The 14,745-nt window shown below is 39.8% G+C and overlaps 1 protein-coding gene across 2 annotated transcripts in view; it reads right to left on the bottom strand.

Moving 5' to 3' along the window:
- Positions 1-579: 579 nt before the first annotated feature.
- Positions 580-14,745, bottom strand: part of roraa (RAR-related orphan receptor A, paralog a) — a 251,764-nt gene continuing 237,598 nt past the window's right edge. For both annotated transcript variants that reach the window (XM_043227687.1, XM_043227688.1), the window contains 7 exons: positions 13,900-14,295; positions 13,065-13,186; positions 12,589-12,721; positions 10,458-10,565; positions 8,582-8,692; positions 8,332-8,444; positions 580-7,211 (listed from right to left, as the gene is read on the bottom strand). In XM_043227687.1, the coding sequence (XP_043083622.1) occupies positions 7,047-7,211; positions 8,332-8,444; positions 8,582-8,692; positions 10,458-10,565; positions 12,589-12,721; positions 13,065-13,186; positions 13,900-14,295 (1,148 nt within the window). In that variant the 3' untranslated portion in view covers positions 580-7,046. The remainder of the gene's footprint in view (positions 7,212-8,331; positions 8,445-8,581; positions 8,693-10,457; positions 10,566-12,588; positions 12,722-13,064; positions 13,187-13,899; positions 14,296-14,745) is intronic.

Consider the following 14,745-nt stretch of genomic DNA (forward strand, 5'->3'; position numbering starts at 1 on the left):
TTTTAGAGAAAAGTGTACTAAAAATTAATAATAGTTGTACTGCAAAAATAGGTGTTTCTAGACTAGTTTAAATGTGGTATTTGTAGTAAGGAAAACATAATAAAACCATGGTCAACTTTCATATGTTCAGAATTTTTCATAGTGTTCATATCGGACTAGTTTAATTATCCTTGCAAACCAGACAGACTTTTATTGTGACATTGTTGTTGATTAGTTAATGTTGGCAAACCACAAGCGGTTTCAACTTAAACTATTTCAGCCCGTACTCATATTTCATCTCAAATGTTCTTCATATTTAAACCTTCTAACGTCTAGCTTGCCTCTTCTGTGAAAAACACGTAAGCCTGAACCAGTATTTCTAGTAGGCTAAGGTGTCCATATTTCTGTTGTTACTCCTTTTTGACTGACCATGAAATATTCCATACACGATTTACAAAAATGCTTTAACACCATAAAATACAACAGAGTAAGGCAAGTTTTTAATTTAAACGTGATTGTTTCTCATCTTCCGTCCCTTTTTCATTTCTCTGAAGGTTGTGCTGAACTTAAATTACGTAAAGAAGTACGACACGCATTGAATAAGAGCCCATTACAAGCGGTAAATTTTATTATGGGATAACAGCACATAAAGCACATCTAAAATCGATGTGTCCAATGCACTTTTAATAAAGGTAATATTAAAGGTACAGTTTCTAAGTACAATATAACAACATTCATATTAGAATGAAAAGTATTTAAAAGACAACATTAAATTTCTTATTTTTCTTTACAGCGGTATTTACAAAATGAATCAAAATACTTATTTTCATATTTAAGAATCAGACAAACAGAAGGAGCAAAACCACTATCGAGAAGAAACTATCTCCTAAAGAGAGTTCCAAAGAGCTGAATAAAAAGGTACATGATCGACTGTCCCCATTTTAAGATCAGTAGCAAACATGTGACGTAAAAATATGTGACAACCGCAAACCGTTCTCTGCTTCTTCTTCTTTTTTTTTACCCCACCCCGCAGGAAAGCAGGAGCAAAATCCAACCCATCCTGCCCCTGCCCCAGCCCTTGTGCCCTCCCCTTCAGCTCAACAAGAAATAGAAGTGTAGTATGCATCATTTTACATACACATATGAACACTTAAAATACATTGCATTAGTCATTTTGTTTCATAAACGTCAACTTAAAATCTAATTGGCAGGAAACAACAGGGAGAACACGGAGTGGATTGTCTATTGTCCGCCAGTTTGTCTCTGCAGATATCCAAACGGGGGTTTCGCGTTTAGCATCCAACCGGGATGCGACCGACTGGATGCAATGTCCCATAACCACGTGAAGTTGTTCGGAGGAAAAAGAAAAAGTAGCGTCTGAGAATCTCAGAAAATACAAGGACATCACAGAGACGAGAAAAACGCCGTTTCCATGGCTATAAACAAACATGAAATGCCTCGTTTACGTACAAAAAGACAGCCAGCGAAAAATAAAAGTCGGTAACACGAGACAGAATTCACCCACGTGTGCAAACACAGTCATTTGAGTACGTGAAAACAAAATGGACGAATAGAGTTTCTGCATCCTGTACCACTGAGAGGCACTCAGCGTAGTTTGCTATGTATTATTGCAAGTAGATTCTGCCTTGCTACAAAGATAAAAACGGGAAGTTCCGCACAAAACTTCCCACAACCGCCTTTTGTCCTGTACAATTTATAACACTTAACCTTCGTGTGTGTATGTAAGTGTACGTGAGTGGGGGGGGGAAATGAATGTTTACAAGCGTGTTTTAAAAAGAACCGAGGGTAGAAAAAAAAAATAAAAATGGAGGGAGCCAAAAAGCGGCAGACAATCCGGTACTTTATCGCGTGTTTAAAGTCCTTCCAGCGCCCGATACAGAGCATAAGCGCCGGATAAGAAACACCTCCAGCTACAGTTTCGAAACAATCAAAAAAAGAAACACAATACTGCTGCTTTTTCCATTTTTTTTTAAAAAAAAGCACGAACAATCGTCGTTGTTGCGAAAAATTCAAAATGGCGACAAAAATGCTAAATTTAATAGCGCTTTACTTAGCCGATACTTGCTAATAATCTTAAAAGTGGGAAGGAAACGAGCCGCGTCCCAAGACTAGCACACTGATACAGGTACTCGCTGGGTATTCAAAGGAAATTTACCACTATCGTTATCTTTATTGTTATCGTTATTATCGTTATCATTATTATTTATTGAGTCCTAATATCAATAATGCATCAATACTCGGTGAAATGAATGGACTAAGAGGGTGGCCTAGTCTATGAATCCGTAATTTTTGTTCACAAAGTAACTTACCTAGCACCACACGTCAGTATAACACAAAATTTAATGTCCGCACACCCTACCGCTAATCGAACTAAGTCTAAAAGAGAGAAGTATACTCAAAACAGAGATATTGTACAGCATGATGCGTCTGATAAAACAGATAAATATTTGCACTGAGCAGGTCTTAATAGCAGTATTTTCTTCTTACCTATACAGACAGAAGTTACAAAGTTACTTTTATACATGTGATCGATAGAACATTAAATATTGTGAATTAAAAGCCGAAAGGAGGACAGGGAAACGTAGCTGTACAGTTTACAGGCCATTCGACGTTCGTAGTTCTCCACCCGGGAACAGAACTAGTCAACAAACGAATTAAAACAAAAAAAAAAAGACAAAAAAAAACCCAAAGCAAAAAAAAAATTAAACGCGATAAATAAGAAAATGTATTTACATGCAGATGTCCAAAGCCTATGCACAAAATGAATCGTAATATACCATCTATTATTGCTTGACATTTGATTATGGCTAAAGAGATTTCTTTTCGTCTATCGTCTAAACATAGTTCACTTTTAATAACGCGTCAGCTGTGCTTTCGGAAAGAAAACGCGAGGGAAAAAAAACGATCGACGTGATTCTCAGTAACACCTCAACCTTCGGCTCGAACGCTGTTGCGAGCATGACACGGTAAAAACACCGATCGGAATCGCTTAACAACAACAACAACAACAACAACAAAAAACGTTTCCGTAAACGTGCCTTTCGTTTGAACGCGAGTGCATAGGCCTGGTTGCGTTTGCATAACTCTAATCGAAATGAACGTCGAGGTGCAGCGTGTCATGCTTGCACAGCCGCGGCAAGGGATTCAAGCTCAGTGCTACCTAAAACATTTTAAATCCTGGGGAAAAAAAACAAAAACTAAATAAAGTAAGATCTTACATACAATTCACCATCTCACCCTGCTGCGTCTGATCTTTTAAAGCCTTGTCTGGGGGTTTGACCTTAAGCGAACATTACAAATAACACAAACACGCTCTCGCATCCACATTCGGACGTATATTGCTTCTCACATAGATAAACAAAGGAGAAAAAAAAACACGGTTGAAAAAGAGGTTTTAAGAGGGAAAATGTGCGGATCTTCCACCGATAAGAAAACACCGCAGGACTTTTCTCTTCACGCGTCTAAAACACCACAGATCCAGAGGCGTTTGAGTACCTTTGCTTGTATTAGAAAAAATAAATCTGTCCCAAAGTTCTATCCCATAGCATATTGCTTTAAAAGTCTAATACAAACTACACTGACGAAATACGACATGCAGGAAAAAAGTGGTAAAACGTGACTTTACTACAGCTTTCGTGGTGTTAGAATTGACTTGAGGATCATCGGACAGGAAACAGCAAAGCTTGTTCGTCAAGGGGACTCCACGGCAGTGGTTACCCTGTAGAAACCCGTATTTGTCGCACGCGGCAATTCAGCCCGCGCGGACGTCTGAAGGTGGAGCAAATCGTGAAGAGGTATTTGGCACATAGACTCGAACAATTACGAGTGACGATTAGAACAAATCCCCATCCAGAAAAACAAAAACAAAGGCCGGAAATTAGCGTGGCACGCTTGAGGTTGTTATCTTGCTTTGTTGGGTTTTCAGGAAGTTGATCTTGGAGCTCGCTGGGCGACTGAATGAAACGACACGTTTTGCGATGTTTTTGATGTACTGCCATCTTCTTTTGACTTGACAGCTGTCTAGCTAGCGAATGACACGGTACGACGTGAGCCAGTGAATCGCGAAAGGTGAAAAATGAGGTTTTTTTTTTTAAAAAATGAGCTAAAGTAGCAAACGAGTGTTTGTTCCCATTTGTGTATTAACAACATTATCGGGTTGTTTTGGGTTCAGTTCTGCTGCTAGTGAGCCGTCTACTTAGGCAGCGTTCTCCGAAATAGATCATTTTAAGCGACTGAGTCGAATCGGTCTACATGGACAACAATTCCGAGTGTCACAGAATGAGTAACACATGGGTTGTCTCCGCTCGCAATTGATTCCAATGGAGTTTTCTGTTAGCATGTTGCTATGCTAAAAGCACAACACTTCGCTGATACTTTTGGGGTAAACGTAGATAATGAGACTATTATTAAACTATCATTTACAAATCGTTTTTAGTATTCAGTGAAATATAGTCAAATATTTGACTCCTGCCAACATGCCGAAATAACATTTTTTATAGACTTGCATTCTGGGATTCCGTTAAAATTGGTCTAAAACGTTTGCTTTTCAGTCTTTTGAGACTGTTAAAATGCTGTCTAAGTAAGCAGCTCACTGGGATTTGGAACTGATTTCATTATCCCTGCTCAATTATTATTCAGTATTACTCTCCCTGAGCCTTGTAGTACACAAAGCGCTAATTTACTGTATAAAGAACTAAACACGAACCTGAATTGTCGATTACAGATTGATGTATTGTGATAAGCAGGACTTCTTGGGGAAGCACTGCACAAACTCATATTTTGCCAACGGTAGTTATTGACGCATAATTACGATAAGAATGCAATTTATCTGCACTAAACATGCCATCAAGATCAAATTATCGAGTTTCAGATGCAACATAGAGCTGACTAACGTGTTTGAGCTACCGACTTCAGAATCGAGTTAGACAGACTCTTCCCTGAGGAAAATAGTTTGCGTCGAGGGGAAAAGAAATTACATGTAGCTACCAAGATCTACTCAAGAGTTTCTCAAAATGTCAGTTAGCAGGTCATAGGTGTGATCGGTGAAGTTTTTTTTTTCTGGATTATATTGGGATTTCCTAAACGCCACAACATAGTTTTACTGGAATGTTACAATACAACATTTTTTTTTTCAGACTCCAAAAAAAAAAGCAGGAAAGACCACTATGGCACATTCAAGAGACGTACAAACACGCGCAACACACAACAGTAAGGTATTCCCAAAAAAATAGCACTATTACTACCATTGTCTCGTTCTTTGAAAAAGACAACAAAAATCATAAAAAAACACACAGAGATTCTAATTATTGCAGGATTAAGTGCTATATCATCCTTCGCTCTTTCCCTTTTTCTTTCGTAGGCTTCATAAGCACTGTACAATGTTACAAAAATAGAGGATTTCAACCAGACAAGGCTTTGAATATTTCTCTTTTTTTTTTTTTTTTTTTCTTCCCACTCTCACGTTCCCGACGAGCGTTGTTGCTGGGCAAAGACCCTCACGAGAGTCAGTTTTAAGGAAGATCGGCCGTTCGGGATCCAGATCCGGGTCCTTCCAGATCCACCACTAGATGGAACCATTAAACAGCGCGCGACGTGCGTGGAAAAGGGTCCGTTTGCGTTCCACGGCCCTTTAGACCCGGTGCGCTTAGGTTCTCGTAACGGTGGCAGAAGGTGAGCGTTTGCTACGACCCCCCTCCCGGATCACGTGATCCGCCTTTACCCAGCACCAACCTCCGCCTCGCGCAAATAAATACACAAACACGCACGCAAACACGCACCCACCCTCAGCAGCGTTAGGGCTTCCAGCACTCGTTCTCCAAAACCGTGGTATTTATACATGCAACACATCACTAGGTAAATATACAAGTCTTAAATTAAAGAAAGGTGCAAATAAAAGTGCCTTATCAATTTTTCACAATTAAGAATAGTCTAGCTACTAATATCATACATGTTATTTAAAATAGATTCTATAAACATTATTTTTTTTTTCCGTATAGTTTGTACTTATGATCGTATACCCTGTAACACGTTAGAAAACAGGTGGAATGGACCCTTGCATTGCATCGATGTTGGTGGTCGGACCGTTACGTTACGTTAACACCATTCCAGAGAGGGACTTAATAGCAGATGGCCTTAAACGATATCACTAAGCAACTATGGTAGATGGAGTCTCTGACGGCTAAAAGCAATCGCGACTAGAATTACCAGAATTCTACGTTGTTCCTTCGTCTTTATTTTTTTTTTTTCCTCGATTGTCCGTAGAAAGGTGCTGTTTTGTGTTGACTCCACATCACGCTCCTTCTCAGTATCTCTCTTTCTCTCTCACTTTGTATTCTTCTTCGTTCGGTGCTGGTTTGACATCCCAAAAAAAAGGAAAGAAAAAAAAAAAGTGCACAGGGAGGAAGAAACTAACCACGTATTTTTCTACGTAGAAATTTTTTTTTGGTGCTACAACAACTGCTGGAACAGTTCGGATAATCGACTTCTTGATCGCAACTTTTTGTTTCATGTTCTTGGCTTGAAAAGGGCTCGTGTGTTCCTCTTCCGCTGGATTCCAGGCGAATGCTCTCTGGGAATCGCTTTTTTTTTTTTTTTTTTGTGGCGTTTTGGAAACGAGTCGAAACAATTTATGCTGAACGTGACAAATCGCCATGGGACCGTTCGAGAAAACGAACGCGTGGACTCTTCAGCTTCAGCCAGCGAGAGAAAGAGAGCGAGGGAGCGTTCGGGAAAAACAAGTGTCTTCATCTTCTCATCCTCTCCCCTGGGCTCCGAATCCCACCTGTGTCAGTAAAAGGAGGGAACAAACCCCAAAAATAAACCGCTAGAGTCAAACCCAGTCCATTACCTACTCCCCCACGACAAAAAATAATCACAACGAAAAAAAGGGGAAGTGTGTGTGTGTGTGTGTGCAGTGTGTCGTCTGTCCAAGTGTGTGTGTGTGTGTGTGTGTGTGTGTGTGCAGGGCACTGCTAAAGTGTCTCAGATTTATGCTTGACATTCCCCACGGTGTGTATTCCCCCGGGTGGGGTGGGCGCGGGGAAGCGCTACCCGTCAACGGGCATGGACTGCTCAAAGTCTGATCCGAACAACTCCTTGTACAAGGGGGGGAAGTGGGCACGGACAATGTCTGGGTATATTGCTTTGAACGCTGTCAGCTTTTCCGTATGCCGGCTGCACAGGGCTCGCAGCGTGGAGACTTTGCATATCAACTGTAAAAAGAGAGACAGAGAGAGAGAGAGAGAGAGAGAGAGAGAGAGAGAGATTTTAATTTGGTGGAAAGGACCCTGTGGTACTGGGTCAAAAGGCAAAAGCCAGACCCTCTAATCCGCAGACACAACACAGATGGTCCCAGGTTTTTCACATGACATTAGCTAATCTTTCGGCCGCCAGACCAAACACAGCTTTGTGGATGAAGTCATACATGAAATTCAAATTGACCCTATTTGCTTTATGATAAATGTCCTTGGTCTTGTAATGCGAATGATTTAAACGGGGGTCTGCAGAAAATTTACCACGAAAAATTCTTTTGAAATCACGTTACGGTTATTTAATTTTGGTTTCTAACGACCAGTTGAAAATGATCGTTGGTTATTGTTAACTAAAACTACTGACAATTGTTTCCGTGACTGAAATAAATAAAAAAAATATATATATTTTCGTAATTCGTAAATAAATTCGTAAATTAAAAAAAATTGAAACAAACAAAACATAAAAATGCTGGCTCGGAAAGAAACCGAAATAAATAATTGTAAGCTTAATAAAATGGAAAAATGAGGCAAAAACAGAAAAACGAAATGATAAACTAGTAAATATGAAAAAAGCATAACAAAACTGTTAAAACTGAAATTCAAAAGAAAAAAAGAAATAAGGATATATTAAAAGGCAAGCTACAGTAATTAAAAGTATGAATACATTTTATAATAGTACAAAAATTATGCTAAAACAGCACTAATTTATATTTAATCATGTGTTCTATTTGCAGCCATATTTTTAACAGAGAAATTAAAAATCTGTTTACTCATTTATTTATTTTTTTTAATTCATACATCTAATTTTACTGTAATACTGGACAGAACTGTAAACAAAGTAAATATTTTCTCTACAAATATTTGAATAATTTGCTCTGGTATAATCATAACACTATTTAGTTTGGAAAAAACATTAGCTTTAATGCCACATTCACATATTATAAATTTATATTAATTCATATTTAATATTTTTAATATTTTATTGGAATAAAACAGTATAGGAATACATAGAAGTACATGAAAGAAGACTACAGATGATATATCTAATGACATCATATCCTGTTCCTAATGTGTACAGTACCTTCGTCAGTATGCCGTCCTCTCTGTGGTTCTTCTGTAGAACATGTTGGAGGGCCAGCTGGATCTTCTGCTGGAGCTTCTCCACCTTCACCTTCTCCTGGAGCCAGGATCGATCTAAACACACACGGGGAGGAGGATAAGACACTTTCACATACACAGTCCGAGCTGTCCCAACACCCCAAATAATTCTGAAGGTAAACAAGGGATCGTGGGTAATTTAAGGGTACGCTTTAACACAGAGAGAGGCTCACCTGCAGACATCAACACGAAGGCGGAGAACAGGGCGATCTCGTCTTCAGAGAGGTGCATAGAACACAAGTTTTTCCCAAACTCGAAGACAGAGCTGATCAAGTCGTCGCAACCTGTCACCGTGGAGACAGAGAGGAAGAAAAAGTCAATGAAAAAAAAAGAGTGAGAGACGGAGCAGTAGACAGCGTCGAGTAGACACTTGATCTTTTAGCATGAGATGCCGAGGTGGCGCAGAGGTAAAAACAATACAATCCTTCAGCATTACAGAATGATTTTTCCCTCCAGAGGCTAATCATGCTTTGGCGAACGAGAGGGGTTACGTAACCATGACTGGGGTCACTAACAACACCGAATAAAACCCGTGACTCAGAGCTCGCGCAAACACTGAGAGATAGTCTGCAGCAGCAGTTCTCAAACTTTCCAAGCCGAGCGGCACCTAGACGCAGCAACGTTCCCTACAATTTTGTCTTTCACTTTAAACGCGCGCATTAGGACTATAGCAACGTTCCAGAATTTTCGAATGCTGAAAGATCGCACTAAATCTAAACATAAAAAAACTTCACCAAAGCTACATTTAGAAAGGATTGTGCTCTGTTTGCATGAAAAAAAATGCAGTCCATTTCAGGAATTTGCAGAAATATACACATTTAGTAGAATATATATTAGATAGTAGAAATTAAGCATTAAAAATGCCAAATAATTTAAATAAGTTGTGTCGAATACCACCTGTTCGCAAATTTCCATATTTTGTGTAAGAATTAGACTAAAGCTAAAACGCGCAGACACCGCAGTAGTGATATTTACAAAGGATTGCACTGTATTTGCATGAATTAATATGCAAATGTTGCATTCTGCATCAAACGCATAAATAATAAATATACTTTAGATGATTTTCCTGTCTGTTTAGAATCATATCGCGCCTTTTATATCGATTGCAGCTTGAAAACATTGTTGAACACAGCGCCTATTAAAGTAATAATCTGAGTTTAGGATGCACAAATCTATATCAGACTCATAAATTAATCAGATATCGGAAATTAAACATTGAAAAATGATAAATAATTGAAATAAAACATCCAGCATCCACCTGGGGGCACTACGCTACGGTTTTCATACCAGTTTCGGAGCTACTGGTTTAAGCTTGGCGAACACATAACGCAGGCTTATTAAACGCGCTACAGATACGACAGGAATAAGATATTGCGGTCGTTATAACGCTGAAGATGTCAGTGTGAGATATGACCGAATGTTGTCTTACAGGCTGTGTGTATGTCTAGATTTCTCATATTTGTGTTTGTTTTGCCATTTGGACAGCTTTCAGCCCCAAAAGGCTTTCAGTGTGAGTGCATTAATGACAGAGAAGAGATTTTGCTAATGTCACGGCATTCAAACATAAATGCTATTTGCTTACTCTAGAAAAATTTTACGCCCAGGCTACGGCTGCGTGGATGGCGGGTTTGATAAAACACTCCTGGTAGACACTCAATCTTGCTTATGCAGTTTCAGACGCCCACCATACACAGCAGCTACTGCAATCCTGTGCAGCATCCTCAGAGAGGAAAGTTTAACTCCAGGTGTGATGGAAATGAGAAATTGGTAGGCTTTGCAATTTTATTTCATTAAAATACGTAATTTAATGTTTTCAAAAATATCGTTTCATTTATTTGTGGTGGCAGGTTTTGGACACAGGTGTGTGTACCAAACAATTTTGACGTTGCTTGCAGTTAGGCAAATTGGTTGGGTTTTGCCCCCATTTGAATGCTGCTGCCATGCGTGAATGTCATTTTGAACAAAAAGGACACAAAACACTCACATGTGATATTCCAAACACAGAATTTCCACTTCACATACCAAGTCCAATCGGGTTTCGTAACTCACCTAATGACTTAAAGACATCAGGCCCAGCATACTTTCCGTCGAAATAGACTGTGTTGTTCTGAGGGTCAAAGGCACGGCACATTCTGACGAACACCACCTCCAAAGAGCCTACGCATAGATGAGAAAGAAAGAAAATGTGAATTTATGATCAAAAGCAGGAATATGTAAAGGCAAAGAGTTTATGCATGTTGCATTCTCAGCACTGCCACAAGGGACACAATAACAACAATTAATGTAAACCATCAAGTTTCCTCATTCAGGTCGACTACAGTTTCAGCCTCAGACGTCTGATGCATATGACACACTTATGGAATTTTTGAAATGCATAAAAGAGTTTTACACACCAGTTTGTTACTGTGGCGACATTTCCACAACCTGAACTGTAACGCTGAAATGAAACGAACTGTGATTGGCAGTCAAACGGCCTCATGGGAGGGCCTTGGCCAATGAATGCTCCCATGTATTCCAGATGTTCAGCTGTCAGTCTAAAGGTCTGGCTATGCGAGACTAGTTCGATTATTGTGACGCTGGAACAACAATTTTACGACAATCTTGCTTAGTTAACTAAGCTAAGCTAAGCTAATGTTTATAATTAGCAATTAACATTGGGTTAAATTGTTGCAGTTTGTATTTGCTTGAAGAATGCTTCCACAAGCGGAGATTCGAACTCTACACCTAAAGCGCTTCGGCCCTACATGTCTGCATCCTGCCCGCAAAGCTATTGGTGCGGCGTCTGTTTATAGATAGCTACGCGAATAATGATACAGATATTTAATGCTAGGTTTGTTATTTGAGTTCAGTATTTGCATACTTGCTTGCATTATGTTTCTGGCCATAAGCGGTGTGTTCATATCATAACAAAGAGCAGTATCATAAAACACAGCTTTATTAAGTCACCAATCATCTGATGTTTTTGAACAGTGCTGTGTGTGTGACTCAGGTGGAGTGTGTTGCTGTTGTTGTGAGTGGGAGCAGTAATTCTACAGCGGAGTGCTTTGGTGAGCACAGGCTTAGAGGATAAAAGCCACGTAATAGAAGCCATTACGGAGCTTTAGAAAGATGCCGGTGGTTTAAAATGTCATGTCAGGAGAGAGCGCTCACTCAGTATTTTGTTAATAATTCTGGTCGGGCCTGGAACAAACAGAAACACTGAAAGCTGTTGGAATCATGATGGGGATGGTGTGTGAGTGTGATGGAGCACTTTGGTCCATTATTTGTGAGAAGATAGTGTGCAGCAGTGGATATCATCTCAATAGTGCCTTATTTTTCAAAGAGCTGACAGATCGTCCCGATACAGTTTTCCTGTATACACAAGAGATACTGAAGCACAGCACCTCCTGCTGTGTGACATCGCCTGTGTTCGCAATTGAATACTTGCATATTGCTTACTGTGCAGTATACTATTTTAAGCAGTATGTAAAAAAAAGTGTGAAGCATGCAATAATAAATAGTTCGAAGAGTAGTATTCTAAACTGTTGAAATGAAAAAAAGAAAAAAAAAGCCTTAATTAACACTTTGCAGGAAAATGTTATCTTCAGTTCATTCATGACACCAAAAAAGAGTGATCAAAGTGAACGCACTGCATTGTGGGATAACTAGTCGTATACCATAGAAGCCCGTTTAATTAATTGCTTTTTATCTCACCATTTAGACTTTGTTTTTTGCAATTATAAAAAAAAAACCCAGATATGAATTGTGAGAAAAAGACCTGAGATATAAGCAATTGTGAGAAAAAAAGGCCAATAAATATTTCATTTTTATTCCACTGTAGAAAACAAACTGCGAGATGTACTGTACCGAGAAGTGCTATAAACTCACAATTGTGGAGTTTGTATCTTGTAATTCTAGCATTCTTTCTCTGAGTTTATATCTCACAATTCTGTGTTTATCACGCAATTCTGAAAAAGTCTAAATTGTGAGAAAGTTGCAATTACATTTTTTTTATTCCATTGGTTGAGAAAAGTGCTTCTATAGTATACTTTGTCCAATGCATAGTGTGCACAGTACACATATTGCTAGTAGTATGTTATTCTAAACGTAGCCACAGGCACTGCAGCAAAAGGATTATTTGTGTTTACGCCCTGTAAACTAAGCTGGGATTGGATGATGGTGATGTGAACACACACTTTACCTGCTTTGAGAAGCACTATCTGATCATTCTGACAGAGCTCCATGAAGCCGTCGATGCGCTTGGCAAACTCCACCACATACTGAATGGCCTCTGTGATTTTAATGGCACACAACTGCCACATGACTTCCCTGGGCTGAGGAGAAACAAAAGACAACCAGTTTCAAAAAGCGGCCATATTCTTTTGTAGGCATAATTCAGTTTTACATAAACCCACTTTACACCATCCCACTGACCCTTAGAGATTAAGAGGATTTGTTACTGTACATTTAATACATTTATTATTGGCTAACCTATTCAAACTGGCATATTTTAAGAAAATGCAGTTCTCTAAAGTAGCTAGTTAAAGACAGCCAGAATGTTTTTGATCCCAAAACATCACCTCAGTGTCCCTGCAAGTTAACATTTACGTAAAATCGCAAACATCCCTACCTAGGGTTTCTGAACAACCACATGTGGCTCTGCAAGAATGTGTTTACCTTGCTCTGGTAGCTCTCCACCTCCTCCTGAAGGAACGCCTGCCAGGTCATCTGCTGAAGTTCTTCTCTCAGGTACTGACACGTCTCCATGTGGGACTTGGAAATGTTCTGGGCCAGATGTTCTGAAACACAACGCAACATACCTTCAAAACACCTCTGTTGTGCCTGACTGCACTTAACATACAGACATATTGAGCTGTACTATATACACTCACTCACATACATGTGGTACAGGATGGCATTTGTTTCCCATTAGCATTATAAAGTGGTTCTTCCTACTGGCGGATTTATTTATGCTTACAGAAATGCTGAGGGAAAGGATCTTTCAAAAGATGCAGTTTTTATTTTCGTCTCCAATCAAAAAGCTACACTGTTGGTGATTTAAAGTCGATTTAGAAGCTTGTTGTCTGAGTACCTGTGCAAGAGGAAAATAGGGCAGTGCTTCAAGTATAAAAGTGTGTAAATTCACATGAACAAAGGTCATATTTGCTTTCAGCAAGAACGAGCAAATGGAGACGAGAGAAAGAAAAAAAAAAAAACAGTATAAAAATTCAATCATGTTGAAAACACATCTGTTAAAAGGAGTCCCAGAGCAGGAGGGGAAGCTAAAAAAATGATTTCCCTCGGTGCGTGCCCTGCTGGATCCTGATTGGCCCTAATTAATGGAAACTAATTAGAAAAAAAGAGGTTCTTTTAATGAGTCTTTGAGATGAGTCTCCAACCTAATGCTATTTTAAGACACCTTTAGCGACGTTTGCCCCACGGTTGGGTTCTTCCCCCTAGTACCATCCCCTACCCAGAATCCACTTTGCCATTCTTCAGAATTGTCACTTACCCAACTCAGCCATGGAAACAGTGGGGGATGTCTCCCCATTGGTGAAGGAACAGTAGGGGAAGAAGCCCGAGCCTGGGGTGAAGTCGCAGATGGGCTCTGGCTTGATGCCGTTGATGTCCAGGCCGGACTGGTCGGGTGAGGGTTGGATGTCAAGGTAGAAGCTGCTGACGCCCGAGTCGGGCTTGGTGCCGTCGGGTGTGTGGCCGTTCATGTAGCCGCTCAGGTCATCGTGGAGCTCGGTCAGGCCATTGGTGGAGAGGCCGTAGGTTGGAGTGAGGGGTTCGGCCTCACCGGGCTGCTGCTGGTGGTCCCGCTGTTGCTGCTGGAGCCGGTGTTTCTGCACTTCCGCATAGAGGCTGTCCCGCTGTTTCTTTGACATCCGGCCAAACTTCACCGCTGCAGGGGCAAAGACGGTACAATAAGAACAGAAGTCTTATCTCATATTTTGACTTCTTCCTTAAATATAATGTAATGCATTTAGAAAAGGCAGGTGGATCAACTGTATCCTGTTTCATGAAGTGGCAACTTTGTTTGAATTAGTATGGAAATATATTGCAAGGTCTTCCACAAATTTTCTTCAGAGTTTGCTGATTTAAAGGGATAGTTCACGTAAAAATTAAAATTCTGTCATTATTACATACCCTTGTGTCATTCCAAACCTGGAAGACCCCCGTTCATCTTCAGAACATGAACATGAACATACCTTAATTTGTGAAAATGAACAAAGCTCTCACGGGTTTGGAACGACAATCCCTTCTTTGGGATGTAGATGGTGCACAACTCACTGTTTATGCTGATCAAACCAGCAAACCTCTAGTTACTAATCCCCACATCTAGACAACCCTT

Source organism: Puntigrus tetrazona, chromosome 25 (assembly GCF_018831695.1).
Source record: "Puntigrus tetrazona isolate hp1 chromosome 25, ASM1883169v1, whole genome shotgun sequence".
Classification (NCBI taxonomy): domain Eukaryota; kingdom Metazoa; phylum Chordata; class Actinopteri; order Cypriniformes; family Cyprinidae; genus Puntigrus; species Puntigrus tetrazona.